This window comes from Acomys minous (genome assembly GCF_964271855.1).
Source record: "Acomys minous genome assembly, chromosome: 19".
NCBI classification, from domain to species: Eukaryota; Metazoa; Chordata; class Mammalia; order Rodentia; family Muridae; genus Acomys; species Acomys minous.
Window position 1 is genome coordinate 61,764,516 of NC_140499.1, and position 20,528 is coordinate 61,785,043.

Genomic DNA, 20,528 nt, shown 5'->3' on the forward strand with positions numbered 1-20,528 from the left:
CTTTTATGTCTTTTTTAGAATGGTGACGTCATTTCATAAGGTTGATGCGAGGGTTGGAAATAACAGAGGCTCCTGCACACAGCGCAGGTGCTCAGACAGTGGTAGGTGAGCCTCACCCTGTAGGGAGGAGTGGGTCCCTTCCGCTTCTGGCGGGTCTCACTCAACGTCTCCGAGTGTTAATTTTCTTCTTGTAAAATGGGAGCACAGTCCCCACCCCCTTGGGTTTTGAGGAAGGTGTACCTGGAATCAATCCTATGTGTGAGACAACCTGCACAGGCACTGGCCATTAATCAACGTTTGTCCTCCGTTCTCGGGTCCCCCAGCATGGTGAGAGCTTCTCCTTTAGGATGCTCTCTGTCCCTTCTTCCCACCACCCCAGTGCCAGCGTCGAGCCCGGTTCGCCGTGGGTATCATGACCCTGGCAAAACCTCCCAGAGGAACGAGGGCAGCTGCTCGGCTCGGGGGAGGGGTGTGGGGGTGTGGAGGGGTTAGGGGTGGTGGTGGTCTTGGAGCAAAAACTACAGTTCCCAGCCCTCGTTGCGCTGCCACCCGGCGGGGAGTGAAGGATGGCAGGCCCCTTCTTGGAGGCGGAGCCTGGGAGGGAGGCGGAGCTAGGAGGGGTTGGAGAGTTAAGCCAAGCCAATGAAACCGCTGGCTAATAAGTGGGCTTGGCTTGCCGTATAACAGTGTCAGGAGGAGGAGAGCGAAGCTATTGAGCCAGCGAGGAGTGAAGCTGAGTCTGCCTCATACACTCCTAGAGGACCGCCTCCAGAATAGAGTTCTTTTCGCCCCGTCCTCCTTCTCCCAGCTCCTCTCCTGGCCTTTCTACCCGCCCAATACAATGCATACTCGGGTGGCAGCCTCAGAGAACTGAAGCAAACCAAAGAGAGAGAGAGACAGGACTGGAGCCAAGACACTTCTGGTGGGGAACCTTGGATGCCTGGCTTTCTTTGAGGTCGTCTTTGGAACGAGGGTGGCTTTGGGGTGGAGGGTCGTGCTGCAGGGAACCCAGCCAGGTCCCAAGATGGACACTTCTGGGCACTTCCATGACTCGGGGGTGGGGGACCTGGATGAAGACCCCAAGTGTCCCTGTCCATCCTCTGGGGATGAGCAACAGCAGCAACAGCAACCGCCACCACCCCCAGCGCCACCAGCAGTCCCCCAACAGCCACCAGGACCCTTGTTGCAGCCTCAGCCTCCGCAGCTTCAGCAGCAGCAGCAGCAGCAACAGCCGCCGCAGCAGCAGCAACAGCAGCAGCAGCAGCAGCAGGCTCCACTGCATCCCCTGCCTCAGCTTGCCCAACTCCAGAGCCAGCTTGTCCATCCTGGTCTGTTGCACTCCTCTCCCACGGCTTTCAGGGCTCCCACTTCGGCCAACTCCACCGCCGTCCTCCACCCTTCCTCCAGGCAAGGCAGCCAGCTCAATCTCAATGACCACTTGCTTGGCCATTCTCCAAGTTCCACAGCCACAAGTGGGCCTGGTGGAGGCAGCCGGCACCGGCAGGCCAGCCCCCTGGTGCACCGGCGGGACAGCAATCCCTTCACGGAGATAGCTATGAGCTCCTGCAAATACAGCGGTGGGGTCATGAAGCCCCTCAGCCGCCTCAGCGCCTCTCGGAGAAACCTTATCGAGGCGGAGCCTGAGGGCCAAGCCCTCCAGCTCTTCAGTCCCAGCAACCCCCCCGAGATTATCATCTCCTCCAGAGAAGATAACCATGCCCACCAGACTCTGCTCCATCACCCCAACGCTACCCACAACCACCAGCATGCTGGCACCACTGCTGGCAGCACCACCTTCCCCAAAGCCAACAAGAGGAAAAACCAAAACATTGGCTATAAGCTGGGACACAGGAGGGCCCTGTTTGAAAAGAGAAAGCGACTGAGTGACTATGCTCTGATTTTTGGGATGTTTGGAATTGTTGTAATGGTGATAGAGACCGAACTGTCTTGGGGTTTGTACTCAAAGGTAGGGGCTGTGGTTTCTCTTTATACCTTCAACAAAAGGAGTATGGGGAGAGAGGGAGAGAGAGAGAGAGAGAGAGAGAGAGAGAGAGAGAGAGAGAGAGAGAGAGAGAGAGAGAGAGAGGTGTGTTTGCTTAGTTACATGGAACACCCTAACTTCCCATGGTTTTCTTCCCTTGGTCCTGTGAAAATTCCTTCTTTGCTTCCCTTTGTGGGGACAGCCCCATACACTGGGTCTAATTTGCAGACTCTGCTGTGTTAGGGAGGATTAAAGAATCCCTTCTGAGAAATAGCTTTTTTTTTTTTTCCTCCAGGCTCACTCGTTCTAAAGCATAACCCAGCAGCTTAACGCACCAATTAATTACACTCTGCCTTGATGTGTTTGCCCGTTCCTGCTACTTCCCTCCTCTCCCCCTTCCCTGCTCCACTCCATTTTCCCCAGGATAAAAAAGAAATAAATGTCTGGTTGGGGGCGGGGATCCTGAGCCATTCTCCAAGCCTCCTCCCCCACCCCTTTCCAAGTTTCTCTTACCAGAGAGACTCCAGGCTGGAGATGCTCCCGGAGTCTCTCCCAAGGGCACCGGGTTAAAAATATAGGTGGAGGAAACCAGCAGTCCCTTCCCTCAGGAAAGAGGACTCAGAATAAACCTGCCGCCGCCTTGTAAACATGCCCTGATAAAAATGGCTACAGGTGTTACCCGGGTAGAGCAGATGGGCACCGCCTTGGCATTACACGGGGAGCGCCTCTCCTTAGGATGGGATGCCGGGCTTCCCCAGCGGGCCGCGGGACTCTGCAGCCCAGCTCAGCCCTGGAGCTGCTCTTCATGAGTGTACGCGTGAGTGTACGCTGCATGGAGAGCAGCAGCCACAAGGCACTGTATCGTGTGTGTGTGTGTGTGTGTGTGTGTGTGTGTGTGTGCTCCATTGCTCTAGCCTTTTAGTCTGAGGAGAGGGCCTCCTTCCCAGAGGAAAGGAGGTTGAGGGAGGTGGGTTTTTTGTCAGTGCTGCATTTGCCATGAAGCTGCTGGTTAGAAGGCTCGGAGATGTAGGGGATTGTCGGAGAAGTGGCTTCTCTCCCCCCCCCCCACTGCCCCCTTCCCCCACTGTACCCCGTGGCCCCAGTTTGTCAGCGTTTGCATTTATCTGTATGAGTGTCTCTGTGTGCTTGTGTGAGTGCCTGCTTGCAGTGTGGGCTTTTCTGTGTTTATTTGTCATTTTGGACAAGGGGTGGCTGGGCTGGCTGGCGGGAGCTGGGAGGGGCTCAGCTGTTGGAGGTTTCAAATAGAGCCTGTTTCAGGCAGGGCACAGCTGCTGGAGACTGTCACATTCCTTGTTGAGATCCAGTCACAAAAACCTGGGAGGTGCTGATCAGATTTCCCCCCTATTCCCAGAGTCTCTCTTTACCCCCCCAACTCCCCCTCCCCCCCCAGCATGAGGAGTGCTCCTTGTCAGGCAACCTGCAGGGACAGAACTCAGACTTCCCAGGAGAGTCCTCCAGGGACCTGCTGCTTTGCAGGGACGCCCAAGCCGGAGCCCTTGGAAGCCGCCTTAGTCTAAATAGCTTGTGGATGAACAGACCTCTCTGTGAGCCGAGTGGGGTTTCCCCTGGAAGCCCAGCTCACTTAGTCATTCCCTGTAATGAGAGCCTGGGAGGCTGCAGGTCCCACTGCTCCCTGTCTTCTTAGAGCTGCCTCTCTCGCTGCTGCTTCGTGCTCTGCTTGGGAGATGGGCTGCCGACCCCCACTCCCCCCACCCCGGGGAATCAGGAGCCCTTGGTAGGGGGAAACCCAGGGAAGCCGGTACCCTGGAGGTGTGGGGTGGCACTAGCATCTTCTTAGTGTTCCCTGTCATGGCTCTTAATGAAACGGCTCTTTTAGGAGTCAGGGGCTGTGACTAGCTCTGAGTGTGGGATCCATGGTCATTTGTCTGAGTGTGTTGTTGGGGGTGGGGTAGGGATGCACCAGGCAGGGATGGCCACTGCTCTTTGATGGGGAGCACTCATGGGAAGGGGCTTTCCCAGGAAGAGAGGCTGTCAGTGTTGGCAGGGTGAGATTCCCCTGAGGTGCACGCTTTCCCCTACTCCTAAGCCATTGATTCTCTGATGGTGGTGGCACTGGGGGACGGTGGCTAAGAAGCTCCTGGTTGCCTCAGTTGGTGAGGTGGCCACTTTCTGTGTACTTCGGGGATGGGGTTGGAAGAACAAACTGTTGAGTGAGGCAAATGTCCTTATTTGCCATGGAGGCAAACACAGGATCACATTGGCACCGAAGCTGAGCCCCATCTCTGCCGGTCCCAGCTGTGTGATTTTTGGATAAGCCACAACACGCGCGAAGCTGTTTCTGGCTTCCAGGTGGGGAGACTGAGTCAGGTGAGCTCAAGGCCCTCTGTGGTGCCTGCTCATGAAGAGGGGTTTGTAGCGACTAAGGAGGAAGAGGCCTTTTTCCTCTGTAACTTAACATTGGCTCTGGAACTAAATGGAAAGTAAGACTTGGGAATAGAGGAGAAAAATTCTGCCAAGAATCTGGGTCCAGTTGGAGACCATCTTTAAACACAAGGCTGGGGAGAGGTGTAAGCTCCCCAGTCTTGGGGCATGGGGGGGGGGATGGGCTCTGTGAGAGAAGAGCCCAGAGACACTCGGGGATGGACGAGTGACTCTCCTTTGCTGGAGATCTTGTGTGCCTCCTTGACTTTGCTGATGCTTCTGGAAGCCAGGTGACTCTGCACCTACCATGGCAGTTTCTACTCAAAAGCCCCAGTGAGGGACCCTGTACCTTAGCCAACCCTGAAGTTCTCTGCTTTATCTCAGGAGCTTGTGCTTGCGCCTTTCCTGACCACCTACCGTTGGCTGGCATCTGCTGTGGGGAGAGTAATTAACCACTCCAGCGCAGGTATCTGGGAGAAAAGCCATGTGGCCCCGGTACCCTGAGCAGGCTCAACATTGTTGCAAATGGGAGCCAGTGTGAGGAGGTTGAGAAACCGTAGCAAAGAGCTTCCCACCTTCCACCCTCACAGGCTGTAGGCGACGATGCTGGAAGGAAGTTCTGCTGAGAACGGGCAGGTGGAAGCCTGCTGGGCTGGGGGGCGGGGGTGCTGCCTGTGAGAGAGGGGGCAGAGGAGCAAAGGTACTAGGTTGTCTCTGAACTAAGTGGGGGCTCCAGTTTCTTCCTTCCTTCCTGCCTCGGTCCGCTCTCCCTCCCTCCCTCCCTCCCTCCCTTCTCCTGTTCCTCCTGTTCTTTCTTCTCCTCCTTATCCTCCCCCACCTTCATCTTCTTTAGTAGGTGGGTGTCCTCTCTGGGAACTTAAGACAACAGGACAGGGCTGCATCTAGAGACCCTGTTTGGAAGTCTTGGTGGTCCGCCTCTAGCAATCAGACCCCCTCTAAACTGTTAGAGTCTGACGGGATTAGGGCAGTGAGGACTTGGGGGTTCTGGAGCTGGTTTGGTCTAGCCTTGAGCTGTCAGTAATTCTCTGCTAGGTCCAGAAGAGTTAGGGGTAGCCTGGCCTGCTCTCTCCTCCTCCACACCCTGACAGGACCTCAGGCGGCAGACTGCGGCTGCTTCCTCAGGAAACCTGGGTTTGCTGGGCAGTGGAGTGGCTGTGGCATCCATGGATTTTGTCATCTCCAATAGCTGCCCCCACTTCTGGCCTAGAGATCCCTCTGAGCTTTGCCACTGCCTGGCTTGTCCCCCCTGTCTGTCTAGCCAGACATCTTGTCCTTCTGCCCCTTTCTGATATTCCTTCCTGGCCTGTTGCTAGGGTGACGCAGTCACAGATCAGGGAGTTCCCATCTGCCCCATTGGTTGGCTCCTTCTCACTTTCTGTAACTTTTTCAGACCACCCAGCGGGCTGCCACCCGAGGGAGCTAGTTCTACTGAGCGCAATCTTCAGAGAATGGTGGCCTCCAGGTCAGGGCCGATTTGTTGCCTGTTCCTTTGCGGGCCTCACAGATACCAGGGAAGTCCCTCTAGCCTTCGTTTGGAACGACTGATAGTATTCTAGGCTTTGTTTTCAGTCCTTGTAGGGTGGGGAGGTGGTAGCCACAGCTTCTCCCTGTAGATGTAAGCACATCTCTAGTACCCCTTGGCACATCTCAGTTCCAATCCTCTGCCTTCCTGGGAAAGGAGGTCCTAGCTGCACAGGGACAGAGCCTTGCTGGGCTTCATAGGACGAAGGCCCTGCCTGTCCCTTTTGGGCCCATGTACTGCTTGAAGTTAGGTGATTGGTTGCTGGAGCACGTGTTTCTGGAAGATGTTGGGAGCGCTAGTAACTGTGATTTCAGGCCTGCTGGGGAGGTAGAAATAGGGCAGGCCCTTCTGTGGACCCGCTGCATGATGCTCTCCCAGGATGTGAAGCGCTTTGGCTGCAGGACCCTGAAAGCCAGGAGCCAAGGGCCCCAGTTCTACATCTTATGGACACAGGGTATACTGACCGTGCCAGCCCAGGGGAGGACAAGTGGATCTGACAGTGTGAGACAGCCACAGCCCTGCCCCCTGCCACCCATGGTGACTGTTTATTTATATTCTTTGTGGAGAGTGAGCAAATGAGCCAAATCTTTGTAACCTATAGGGTTACCGCTAACTTGTCATATACTTTCCTTTGCTTGTCACACCACTATTTATAACTATCCTGGGGACAGACTCGGCAATGCTTCCAGACGTCCCTTCCCCACAGGCAGTGCTCATGGGTGTTGGGCACTGGGACAATGGCTGGACATTTGTCTCCTGAATAAGCTAATTAGAAAGCTACTCCATGGCCTTCTAGTCCCTTCTTTAGCTTCCAGGAAGGAGAATGTATGAGGCCATATCCTCAAAGGATCCTCTTTGGGGGAAAAAAAAAAAAAACAGGTAGAGAAAACCAGAACAAAATTGGAGTAACCTGTATTGTGACTCAGGCTCTGATGCAAATGTAAAACCAGAGCAGAGAGCTTTGGTTCTGTGCCACTTATTTATGAAGCACATGGGATGTGGGGTGGGTGAGTGTGTGTGTGTGTGTGTGTGTGTGTGTGTGTGTGTGCGTGCGTGCGCACTCTCATGCGAGCGTGTGTTCTGAGGGGAGGCCGTATTGATACAATATCCCATTTCTTTGCTCAGTGACAGGCCCACGGAACATTCGTTGGTAGTTGTTTTTCTCAAAACCTCAAAGGGAGGGAGGGAGGGAGGGAGGGAGGGAGGGAGAGAGAGAGAGAGAGAGAGAGAGAGAGAGAGAGAGAAAGAAAGAAGAAAGCCACCAATTCCTCTTTAAATAGTGAGGGTGGGTGATTCTAAGACTGCGCTGCTGCTCTCGGGAGCCAATGGGGAGGAAAGTCCGGAGGAGGCTGATGGGTTTTCAAGGCCCCCTCCCCTAGTCACTCCCCACCACCCCCAGGTGCTCAGGAGGTAGGGAAGAGGCTGGGGGGGCAGGGACCACACTGTTTCATCTTCCTGCCCGACTCTGCTCCTGCGTGAGTGACAGGCGAGGGAAGGCGAGGGCCTTTTTCTTAAGTACCGGGTGACTTTACACCCAAGAGTCCCAGAAATAGGAGGTGCTGGAGGCATCCTATGCAGATGAAACCACTCACAAAGCTCACACTGCCAGTGGGTGTGGTGCAGAGATGAAAACCCTGCCCTTTTGACTCCGGGGTTCTGTGCCTGCTGCTGGGGGGGCAGTTGCTTGCCTTTCCTGTGTGTTTCCATGCAGGAGTCTCTGTGCAGAACCTTGTACATGGCAGGTAAACATTCTTCCGCTGAGCTGTCTCACTAGCCCAGGTTACGTATATTTTGTTTCCCTCTTTTTAGATTGCCTATATTCTCCCTGCATGTGTTGTATTACGTGCACATGCACATATAATGTGTACGTGTGGAAGTCAGAGGTCAGTGTTGGGTAGGTTTTTTTTGTTTGTTTTTTTTTTAATTCTTGTGACAGGGTCTCTCGCTCCACCTGGACCTCACTGACTCAGCTAGCTTGGCTGGCCTGAGAGCTTAAGGGCTCCTGTCTCTGCCTTCACCCCATCCCGTCTGTCTCTGCGCCCTGGTTTTATACAGACACTAGGGATTGAACTCAGATCCTTGTGCTTGCACAGAGGCATTTTCCTGACCGACCGCCCCCTTCCCCACAGCCCCTGATACAGTCTTAGAAGGAACAGAGCAAGGTCTATGGGCCAGAGCCGGAGATACGGAAGCTTGGCCCAGAGCTGGGCAGAAGGGCTTGGTTGGAATGGGAGCTGCTCGTGCGGGAGCCCAGGCCAAAGCGCGGCCAGGACCACAGGGGTAGGCATCCTGGCTTTAGTGAGGTTGGGGGCAGGCCCGTGGTAGGTCCATGACACACTTCCTCTGTGGAGGTATGGCCATACACCGTCGGGCTGACCCTGGATGGACTGTGAGGGATTAGCTTTTGGGGTTACAGGGAAAATGAGAAGTTGCCTTGTAGAGGTTGGCAGTAGAGGTCTACCACAGCACTGTTGTCCGCAGCTTCCAAACTAGCTGTTACCTTGTTCCGTCCTGCTTGGATCCTCTCTTAGTCCTCGTCTTCCTTTTCCAGTGCTAGCTGCCGAGGTTGTAATGGGGAGTCAGGGGCTTAGCATGGTATATCTACCAGACAGGGTCCATATGCTGCCCCAAATGGTCTCCACGGTGGCTCAGAAGCATTGCAACCAACTGTACTTTCCCACTGAGAAAGCCGAGTCGCCAGGCCAGACCCCCTTCTTAGATGGTTCTAGAATGAAGCTCAGGGTTCTGGTATACCTACTAACCTTTTTTTTTTTTTTAATTTACAAATTAGAAAGCTGGGACAGAATGAGGAAATCTCTAAGTGTTTCTCAGTTGCTATTCTAGAACTTTCTTCTTTCTCGAGTCCATTTTCCCTGTCATGTCTGTGTCTTTGTTTAGTGCTATCAGCACAGCCAGTGCTGAAGAGGGCCTGCCTCTGCCTTTAAGGAGCCCCAAGGAGGTGCTGGTACTTGGTGCTTCTTGCTTGTTTTGTGGTCATACTTAACTCACTTAAACCTGGGAACTGAACTGCTTTTCTGCCTCCAGGTCATGTCCCCGCCCCCCCCCCAAGGACCGGCTAAGCCATTGTTCTCGAAGCATGTTCTCCAGGGGTACCCTGTGGGCAGTCAGACAGCCAGACAGCATCGATCCAGGTTGGGCGGTTTATGTATTGGTGCTTGGGAACACTGTGAGGCCGAGAGGAACCTGGGCTGGACATGTTGGAGGCTCCCTGTAGAAGAAGGTGGGGGGTCGTTACTGAAGGATCAGATGAGCCATAACGGGAAGAGGGGCCCATTTTTAAGTGTGAGAACTGTAGGACCAGGGTGTAGGGGACAGAGCGTGTGGGAAATAAAAACCAACGGAAGGTATCTTGAAGACGCCTCCAGGATGCACGTACAAGGGCAGACGGCGGGAAAGAGAAGAGTGTACAAGTTGTTGGTGGCTGGGCCACATCCTGAGAGGCTCAAAACGCTCCTTCCAGGCGTGTGGGCACATTGAGGGACTTAATGTTGAGTTGCCAGGAACCCCGATGGTCTGATACATTTGTCTGCTCAAGTATGACCTTACCCGTCACGACCTGGCCTGGTAGTTAAGGGGCTGGGGTCTAAGTTCATATCTTAACTCTGTGCTGCATGTACCAGCGGTGGGGAGTTTTGCTGATCCCTGAGCCTATTTCTTCAGATAGTAAGAGGGACTCCCAACCCTCCTCATCTCGTAGCGTCCAGTACCCTGCGGTATAACACCGAGCATCCTTGCCTGCGCCATGGCGCATCCCTCTTTGAAACAGGGCACCGAAGGCGTCAGTCTGTACTGTAGCACCTAGCACTCTCCTTCTGACATGGTACCAGTACCCTGCAGTACATACAGCACAGAGCCGGACACGCACTGAACCCCAGCAGCTGTGAGCTGTTGCTTTCATTAGAGGGTGCCGCTTGGAGGACCAAGCCTGGAGGGACAGAAGTACACATGTCACCTGTGCATGCATTCCAGGTGGTTGTGGAGGAGATGAGTTAGGGAGAAAGGTCTTTGGAGGAGTTGAGCACATGGGGACCTTGCCTCACTCTCAAACAAATGCCCAAGCCACCTAGTATTTACTGCTGAATGGGTCTCAGTGTGTATGTGAGGGAGGGGCCATTCTCAGGAAGGTGGGGACTGTCATGGTGGCCAGGCCTGACCTTCTGGAGTCTTGTTACTATGAGGCTCTATACTCAGGGTTGGCAGTCTGTGGCCTGGGCATAGCTAATTGTGTGTGGATGGACATTCAAACTGGACAGGTGGAGATACCACAAAAATAGACCCATGGGCCAGGCCAGAGCCTGAGAGGAAGGTCAGGGGGACACATGATGACCAGGCAGAAAGATTGAGAGCACGGGGCTCTGGGGAAGGGACCAGCCTGGCCTGGGACAGATCCAGGCAAGTGAGAGTGCTGAAGAAGTGCTACCTCTTGTCTAGTGTTCCCTCAAGAGAACACAGTTTCCCTTCAAGACCCAAGATAGGGAGACTTTGTAGAACTTAAAAGGCTCTCCTGCCGTTTTCATCCAGCCTGGCATACTAAGGCCATCTTCCCAGCCAGGCAGCAGGGGGCACCTGGGGTTGCCCGTGAGGAAGCCATTCCTTCCACCCCAAGGCCTGCTCACAAGATACTGGAGTTTTATATTCTGAACAGAGCCTTGGAGATACCAGATGAACAACAGGCAGATGATGTGTGCAACAATATGCAAATTGGCACCTGCTTGTTGGGCATTTTTCTTAAAGGACAAGGTCCCTCAGTGTCAAGTGAGCATGAACGTTGGCTTAGATGAAGCTTGTCACAGGACTGTTGTTGCGTGCTGGTGCCTGTACCTCGGGGCTGCGGGTTCTGCGTCTCCCAGCCAGCATGTTCGAGGCCGGTGTGGTTGTTCGGTGTTGTAGAAGTCCATGACAATGAGCACCATTTCCCGGGTCACCCAGAAAGCAGGGAGGAGTCAGTCGGCAAGGTCAGCCGCTCTCCAAAGCCCCTTCCCTGTGGGTGGCTCGGAACTGCAGAAGGCGGAGGAGAGAGTCAGGAAGAGCCAACTGCCCTGGGTCCTAACTATGGCCCACCCTTACTGCTGAGTCACCCTAGGGACTGTGAGTCAGACTCTCCCAGCCTCAGCTTCCCCATCTGCAGAAGGGAACACTGACATTCACAAGCTCAGCGAGAAGCACACTTGGTGGCAGTTGAGTAAATGGCCAGCACAGTGGCTGACACCTCTCCCAGGCTGGCGGTTCCTCCTCACACCTTCCGCCTGAGCTGTCACCTGCCCACATTCCCGGGAGTTTCTACTAGCAAAGATTTTTGCTGGGCCTTCCCTCCGCTGTGAGGCTTCTGATTTTAACAGATCAGAGCTCAGCTGTGTGGTTTTTTTTTTTTTTTTCCTCGCCTGACTTCCAGCAGGTGAGATGCTAACTTTCAACACAGCTCCTACACATGGGGACATCTGGAGCTGCTGACAAGGGTGCTGCTCCTTCTCGTGCTGAGAGCGTAAGACTTGCTCAGGCCACTGTGTATGGAGGGGCTCAGAGCTGGAGGCCATTGTTAAGGGGACCCTAGGTAGCCTTCTCTGGAGATAGCTGGGGTACTGCCTTAGGTAGCATTATACCAACCTGGATGGGCATGGCTCCTGCATGGGCCGAGTTTTGATGAGGAAGACAGGGAAGGACTGTCTTTCTCTTTCTTTCTTTCTTTCTTTCTTTCTTTCTCTCTTTCTATCTATCTATCTTCTTTTGAGACAGGGTCTCTCTGTGTTAGCCTCAGCTGTCCTGGACTGCTTTTGTAGACCAGGCTGGCCTTGAACTCACATTGATCCGCCATTTCCCTCTCCTCCTCTCTCCCACTGTTCTTCCGCAAGCATTCTAGGCTCCAAAAGTGGAAAGCACCAGGAGCCAGCCAGGGGGCCTCTGCTCACCCCAGCACACTGCTCTCTGCCATCTTTTCTTAAAGTGCTTGTGATTTCACTGCAGGCGGGGAGAGCAGCCACTGACTCCTGAGCTGGGCGACTTTGCACAGTGGACGATGGGGATTTAGTTCTTCTTGCTGGGGGTGGAGGTTGGGGGACCAAAAGTGGGTTAGGCTGGGAATGTAAAATCACTGCTCTGCTGTTTACTTCACACACATAGGTTCCATGCCCAGGATGGCAAGGAAAAAGCGAGCGAACAAGCAAATGGGACAGACGTGGCCCCGCATGTCTCTTGTTCTTGGCAGTAGCGTCTCTTCTGAAAGCCAGTGGCCTTGTGGTGTTAGGAGCTCCTTCATCCGTCCGTGGCTCCCACTCCTCCTTGGTCCACACTGTTGTCAGGGAGTCTGAGAGCCCTTACGGGTGAAATGAAAAGGATGTGACCTAGGAGCCAGCCTTGCATGTGGGCTGAGTCTGGAGTTTCCTCACAGGCAGGTGACATCATAGACAGTGCTTCTGTTCCAGCAGCTTGGGCGAGTATACTGCAGCCTTAAAGTGGGTGCTTCCTTTCTCTTCCATGAAAACAACAGCAGAGCCATCAGGATAGCTCAGGGGATAAAGGCGCTGGATGCCAAGTCTGACTCTCTGAGTTCAAACCCCACGACCAATAAAGTGAAGGGTGAGAACTAGCTTCTGTAAGTTGACCTCTGACCTCCGCACGCGCTCTCTTGCATAAGGAAACACATGTAATTAAAGAAGACAAGACTCCAAGTGGGTATAGGTGTCTAATTCAGTGGTGAAAAAGGGAGACAGAAAGAAGACAGGATAAGGAGTATTTCTGAAGGGTCTACTCCGTGCCTTCGCATACCTTGTTAATGCCGAGCAACAACACATGAGGTAGATGTCACTAGTCCCACTTTAGAGATGCTGGAGCCTCAGAAGGGGTATGTGTCCTGACCAGGATGTTGCAGCTACAGTATCAGAGCTAGGATGTGAGCATAGGGTAGTGTGGCTGAAGCCTTCCTGCACACCAGACAGGCTGTGGCAGGCTGGCTCTTAGGTGTGCTTGCCTTCCTGCCCGCCTTCCTTTCTTCCTGCCCTCCTTCATTCCTTCCTTCCTTCCTTCCTCCCTTCCTTCCATCCTGTACTTCTTTTTTCTTTTTTTAAAGTTTTCTTTTTTGAGTCAGAATTTTTCTGTGTAGCCCCGGCTGCCCTGGATTAAAGGCATGTGCACCAGTACTGGCGAGTGTGCTCTTTCAAGCCAAAAACCTTCCAGAGCCAGTCACCCCCCCCCTTGCTCCCTGTCCTCCCATTTTACTCCTAATTGGCCCACTCACCTGGCCTTGTACCCCTGGGGTATATGGAGGGGCAGGCAGAGTGCTGTCAGTTTAATGGAGAGGTTTGTAGGGGGGCTCCCAGAGCCCACATCAGGGAAGGTCGGGCTTGCACACGCCTTGAGTTTCCGTGCCTGCTCTGTGGCTCTGTGAGTCTCGGTCTCTAGGTTTGTAAGTGGGGACAGTGATGCTTGTTGCCTGTGAGGGTGTGTGCTGTGATGGCTTTGGGAAGGGCTTGGTGAGTGTCAAATAGTATATCGACAGTGTTCTCACCAAATCAACTCCCAGTGTTGTCTTTGCCCCTCAACCTGAGGACGAGAATGAGCTCTGCTCCTCGCCTCCTCCAGACGGAGTCATCTGGGCCCTATGTGCCTGCCTGCCCTGCCACTGGTCTCCTGCAGACTTGCCAGACCTCAGCCCTGCACTATCACTTGCCAGCTTTAGGAAGTCGCTCCAATGTCTTGATTCACAGTGTCCTTGGTGGCTGACGGTAACCAGGCTGTCAGGCCTCTGTGGGAAATGACAGGCTGCTGTCAGTAAGCGTGTGACCTGGCTTTTGGCCTCCACTAGAGCACTCAGTAAGGGTCAGCTGAGATTGTGGGCGGCTGGGAAGGACCTCTCTGGCTAAGTATGGGCAAGCTTGGCGTCTGGCCGCTTATTTTGTCATCTGGAGAAGGGAGCCGTGAGCCGCAGGAGGTTCCCTCAGGCCATCTTGGGATAGTTGTGGTGACCAGATGGAGCCGGGGAGTGAACAGAAGAAGACAGGGGGTGCTCTGGTGTCAGGGTACTGCCTGTCTGTGCATGCAGTGTCTGCTGGAGGGGTGGGCTGGAGGGTTATCTTCAGGTCCTAGCTGTGTAAACCTGTGAAGGCAGTGCAGCTAAGTGGATTTCCTCACTATCAGGAGACAGCTGAGAGACAGGCAGGCCCCTTTGGCCAGCTGCCCTTCTTGCTGCCTCCTCCCTGCAGGCCAGTGCTTGGCATGAGGCCTGTTTGTCTCCTGAACCCTCTGAGCAGCAGGGATTTAATTACTATAATGTAAGGAGCTGTGACTCCAGGCCTTCTGGCAGAGAGGAAGCAGATTTCCCTCCTCGCTGGGAGAATAAAAACTGATGGGAGAGAGAGAAGTGACCCCTTCTAACTCCCCCAAGGGGCTGTTGAAGCTAATGGGGAGCTTTTTTGGGGGGGGGATAAAAAGAGAGGAGCAGGTAGGATCAGGGTCAGGGTAGAGGGTGGTGGGGAGGAAACACTGCTCAATTTCAGGGCCTTAGCTGCTCAATTTTGCATTCTGTGAATAATTCAGCTAAGCTGCCTCTGTTTCCTCAGTGATCCGGGCAAGAGCCATCTGTCAAGCACCTACTGTGTGCTAGATATAGAGCCCCTGAGAACCTCCCTGTCCAGGCAGGAATACAGGTATGTTTACCCGACCAACAGATGGCTGGTGACCACTGGTGAGCAGCCAGCCAGTTAGTCTAGGCACAACATAGTATATAAACAACAACAACAGCACAGCAGACCCAGAAGTCTTTCCCTTGGGGACTCACGTGTCCGTAGCCGAACCCAACAGTGCTTGAAGTGCTAGGAAGGCAAAGAAAGCTAGGATAGGAGGGCACAGATTTCCAAGGGGGAAGCTAGTCACTTTAAATAAGTGTTCAGAGGAGGCCTTGCTGAGAAGGTGACATTCGGTGAAGATCTGAGCTTGGCGAACAAGCCAGGCATCCTTGGGGATGGAGGGCACGGACTAGCAACATGAAGGCCTGGGTCAGGCTTATGGCTGCCGTGGTCAAGACAGTCCCGTCCGGTAGAAGTTGAGCACGAACTTTCTTGGCCGTTTCATGATTCCCAGGGGCCATATATTTTAAAAAGCAGGGTGCATAAAATTTATGTTAATATTTTCACTTCATGTGATGAGGCAAGATAGTATAGTTTCAATGCGTAAGCAATGTAAAAGGTTTCAGTGACATGTTTTGCGCCATGTCTGGTGTATATCTGACAGCCCATCTCAGCCAGACACTAAATCTTCATCGGAAACACTTACCCTGCTTTAGAGCCCATAAAATTTATCATTAAATAAACACGTTGTTGCAAGCGTACTTCAGAGTTTCCGAATGAATTAATGGTGAATCAGTTTTAAATTTATAATTATTTATTTTGGTGCTAGGGGTTGAACTCTGGGCTCTACATGTGCTGGGCACATGCCCTGTGACTGAGCTCTAGCCCCCAGTCCCCAGAGCATTCGTTTTCAGATGGAAAAACTGACAACGAGCGGCACATATAAATCCCTGCACTAGCTATGTCGGTAGGGCTTGGTGGAACTCGTGACATCCGATAGAAACTCCCAAGGAGTGAAGAGCTCCCCAGGTCTTCCTGTGTGAGCAATGGGAGCATGGGTGATGGGAGGGGCTTGAGGCCAGTGGGAGGGGCTTGAGGCCAGCAAGGAGGCAGTGATTCGAGGGTGCTGTGAAGAGTCTTCCCAGTACCCTGGTGAGATGGCGTCAGGTGAGGGCTGTAAGCAGAGACCAACAAAGTGGCTTTGGTTTTAGAGTTGGGCACAGACAGGGAAGCCCTTAGGAGGCGTGCGGACACTTCAGGGGTGGCTGGTGGTGATTTAGACCCAAAGGTAACAACAGCGAGGTGATGAAAGTGGTTGGTCCTTGCAGTGTTTGGAAGAGTAGGTTTCTGGGGAGCCTGATGAAGTGAGAAGGTGGAGGGTGAGGATTATAGTGTGACCCTAGACACTGGGTGTGTAGTGCCCTAGAGAGAACCATACTTATTCTCTTTTTTTCTTTCTTTCTTTTCTTTTCTTTTTTTTTTTCGAGACAGGGTTTCTCTGTGTAGCCTTGGCTGTCCTGGACTCACTTTGTAGACCAGGCTGGCCTCGAACTCACAGCGATCCGCCTGCCTCTGCCTCCCGAGTGCTGGGATTAAAGGCGTGCGCCACCATGCCCGGCTCCATACTTATTCTCATGCAAGTATGTGAGAGCCATACTTAGGTTAGAGAACGCACTTGCCCAGCCAGCCCCTTCCGGTGATAGGCACCTCCCCTTGCATTCCAGAGGACAGTTTGTGACAAGGTTGGCATCCTTTAAAACAAAATCAAGGTGCAGGCAGGATGACTGAGCGGGGCATGGATGCTTATGATGGCACCCGAGCCTAGTCCCTGGAACCCACATGGCCGAAGGTGACAACAGACTCCTGTGCGTGTGTGCCATGGCATGTATAGACCCACAGTCTCACAAAATAACCAAATGCTTAAAAACAATACTCCAACTAAATGCGTAAGGGACCGAGGAGGTAGGGTCAGAGGGCAAAGTTCTTGCAGCATTGTGAGTGAGGACTCAACTTTGGTTCCACTAGAAGATTTTGAACCCATATAAAAGTGGGTGCAGCGGTGCATATCTGCAATCCTAGGGCCTCTAAGGAGAGACAGGAGAGCCCCTGGAAGCCCATAGGCCAGCTGCCCCCGCCCCTATACAGTTGTCAACAACAGAGAGATTCTGTGTCAAACAAGGGGGAAGGTGAGAGCCAACACTGAGGGACCACACCCAAGGACCACACCCATGCATGCCCACCCCCAGCCAAGAAACAAAATGGCACCCACAGCACCCACATCAGATACATTATCTGTGCGTTCAGAGTTGCTAGTGTTTAGTTCCTAAAGGTCACAGGAAGTTAATAGGGTCTTTCTGGGTCAAGATCAAGTCTTCCCCCCTTCTGGGCTGACCCCAGAACACTTTGATGGATAAGGTCAGAAGCGACCAGAGACTCTTTTGGGTGTAGCCAGGAGATGACCGAAATATGACAGATACCACGAAGTCCTAATGTTCTAACACCTTCAATTCCATGGTCATCGGGGGATGGGGGGAAGGGCTAGCGAGCTTGGAAAAATAGGTGTTGAGGGGTGCCAGGGGTGCCAGTCTCGTGCTTACTAGCTGAACCATTGTGTCTCTCCTAGGGCTCTAGGGGACCACTAAGGGATGCCATTGTTTTCTTCATAGGGGAGGCAGGACAGGGGAGGAGTGGCTTTAGAGTTCTCCTGATCTCTTGGTATCTGATGGTTGGCTTTGGGTCCAGAGGGTGAGGGCCTGAGGGTCTTGGGACCTGTGGTCCAGCTCCCCTCACTGGTCAGTCAGGCACGCTGGGTGTTGCCCTTCCTTCTGCCCCATTCAGAGTTGGACCCTGCCACTAGTTGACCATATGACTTTAGCAACTTAATTGTCAGCTGTATTTGCCCATTTGTGGTGCAGGCAAGAATATGGCGGTCCACTGGCTCAGTCAATGCTGATTCCTTTCTCCTTACACGGGGCACCTCAGGAGGACCACGTACAAGCTTCTTTAGCATTTGAGTGGCGAGCGATGGCCTGTCTGGGGCTGGGATGTTGATGAGGAACAAGAGGCAGGGAGAGGGGGATGGTAGGGGAGACTTGTGGTCCACCTGGCCTGTGAGCTGAGGCTTTTCAAGCAGTCATGCGGCAGAGCCTGCACACATGTTTGGTCCTCACAAACAGGGGAAGGATTTGACAGACATATAATGGGCAGGGCCAGGGATAGTCACTGAAGCAAGGCATTGCTCGGTTCCAAACAGCAGAGGTCGAGGAAGCCTGGATAGATGGCTTGTTACAAGGACAAATGGAGCATGAAATGGCTGTCCTAACTGTAGTGTGACACTGCTCTGTCTCCTCTGGGATGCTATATTAGGACTCAGACTTCAATTTTGTTTTGTTGAGGGTCTCACTATGTAAGCCCCGCTGGCCCAGAGCTTGCTGCATAAACCAGGCTGGCCTCAAACTCAGAGAGATTTACCTGCCTCTGCCACAAGGCATGCGTTACTACACCAGGTTCTCAGACTTGGATTTAAGTTCTGAGTTCAAATTCATGCTCATGTTCATGGCCCTCGGGAACTCTTTCTTTGTTTCTAATCTCTGTGCCTTTACATCCTTGGAGGTTTTATCTGTCGATGGGGCTAAGGCGTGAACTACATGGGAGTCTGTGAGAAGGAGAGACTTCGGGGCTTTTCCAGGAACCATGTCTATGTAAGGGTGTCAGACCCTCTGACAGTAGTGAGCTGCCATGTGGGTGCTGGGGATCCAACCAGGGTCCTTTGGAAGAGCAGCCTTAACCAACATCTTGGCCTTATGTTGTTGTTTCTGAGAATGGGTGGAGCTGATGTCTCCATTTAAGGAAGATGAGACTTGCAGGGCTCTTCTGTGTATGTGAGTGGGACACTCAGCTGGTTGAGTGGCAGACTTCCTGGTGAGCCAGCCTGGGTCAAGGAGCCATTTGAGGTTATGTGGGCCATTGCTCTCCCGGACCACCTTGGGAAGCAACCACTTGTGTTGAGTTGCAGACCAGGCCCTGGGGAAGACAGATCCAGGAAAGATAGGAAATGACAAAAGGGCATATGTTGGGCTCCCTACTGGGAGGCCTCTCACTGATGCATGCTTGCTCTTTGCTCGGTGTTGACCCTGGTGACGTTGGGAACACTGAGATGGACAGTGTGTGGTTGAGGGGTATGCAGGCTGCAGTAGCACGGAGGCATGCAGACTGCTGGGAGCTCTACACAGGCTGCTCCTCCTCCTTCTTTTTTTTGTTTCTAATAATATTTTTATTTTTTACATATACATTTATATTATTATACATATATAAAATAAACTATGTAGGGCAAGAAGAACCACGGAACAATCAGGAATTATATTACTGTTACATTCATAGTGTTTTGGCTATTTGTATTTGGCAGACTTGAAGAAAACATTTTTCTATCTTGGTGAGTTTAAAATTCTGAATGTAAATCAATATCCATCATATCTCATCTCTATCAACTTAAAACATCTATCTGGACCTAAAAACATATTCACTCCTACACAACTAAGCTTAATTGTGAAACTCAACTATTTGGTCTTCAACCCCATCAGAGACTTGAGAAGGAATAAAATTAATTACCTGAGTAAACAGGAAGTGCAAAGCGGGGGTGGGAGAAAGACAGAGTCACATAGCTCTCTATAACACTGGGGCATCATCTTCATCCTTCTGGCCCAGTATATCTGACAGACATATTTGTGAGGCAGGAACTATTGAGGACTTGCTTACCCTGTCTTGGCAGAGTCGGGCCGTTGACTCCACCTGCATCTAAGCTTGTCTATTTTTAGGCAGAATTCTTTCAGTGGTCGAAATGAGGACATTTTGCCAGGTGGCTGGTTTGCCACAGTTGAAGCCATCTCCATAAAGAGGTTCTTTGATGTTCATCATCTTCTTCGAGGTAGGCTGGGTGTTGCCAGGAGTCAGCCTGTCTTATTGTCAAAGAATCCTTAAAACAATAAAAACATCTTTAAATGCCACATTGTGTAGGACTCTGAGGTTTTTGAAGACCTTAGCTAACTATTTGACCTTATCTGTCTATAGAATCATACCTATCTGTTAAACCTAGGATGCAGATTCTTGTGATATAAATAGACTAGTATTTATATTTGATCAATTGACTATTAACTTGTCTTACTTTTTTGGTTTTTGAGACAGGGTTTCTTTGCATAGCTTTGGTTGTCCTGGACTCACTTTGTAGACCAGGCTGGCCTTGAACTCACAGAGATTTGCCTGCCTTTGCCTCCCAAGTGCTGGGATTACAGGCGTGAGCCACCATGGCCAGCTACCCAGGTTCCTCCTCCTCCTCCTCTTTCTCCTCCTCCTCCTTTTTTTTTTTTTTTCGAGACAGGGTTTCTCTGTGTAGCCCTGGCTCTCCTGGACTCACTTTGTAGACCAGGCTAGCCTTGAACTCACAGAGCTCTGCCTGCTTCTGCCTCCCAAGTGCTGGGCTTAGGCTCCTCCTTCTTGAAGGTGCCCTGCAAATCTGAATGTCTGGAGACTTCTCAGATGCACTGGGGCTTGACTGGGGCTTTCAGGGCTTTATGAGGCAGAGGAGAAAGAGCCTCGGAACTTCACGGGACAATGGTGTGTGTGTGTATGTGTGTGTGTGTGTGTGTGTGTGTGTGTGTGTGTGTGTGCGCGCGTGTGTGTGATGGGCAGGGGCACAAGCCAAGGCTCCAAATCAGAGAGTGCAGGGTATTCTTAGGGAGGAACAAAGGAGGCAAGTTTCCCTGAGAGCGGTAAGGAACAGGGACAGGAGTTCCCTGTTCACCAGGGTCTTTGCATACCAGGCTGAGGGCTTTGCGGCTTGTTGCAAGGCACGATGAGCACAGCAGTGGCGCGATTACTCTTTGGCACAGAGACTAGTAGTAGGAAGAAGCTGGCAGTGTGAAGTGAGGGGCTTGAACCAGGCTAGGGTCGGTGGAAAGGAAAAGGTGGGGAGTGACGAGGACACATGCAGGGCGTCTCCTTCTAGCCCAGGGCTACAGAGGCTCTG

General features: G+C 52.5%; 1 protein-coding gene across 2 annotated transcripts in view; it reads left to right on the forward strand.

The window, feature by feature from the left end:
- The first annotated feature begins 684 nt into the window (after positions 1-684).
- The window catches only part of KCNN3 (potassium calcium-activated channel subfamily N member 3), a 161,228-nt gene continuing 141,384 nt past the window's right edge, over positions 685-20,528 (forward strand). For both annotated transcript variants that reach the window (XR_014776890.1, XM_084769482.1), the window contains exon 1: positions 685-1,966. Coding sequence is in view for 1 of the 2 variants with exons in the window: in XM_084769482.1 (XP_084625608.1) it covers positions 1,025-1,966 (942 nt within the window). In the remaining variant the exon portion in view is untranslated. The remainder of the gene's footprint in view (positions 1,967-20,528) is intronic.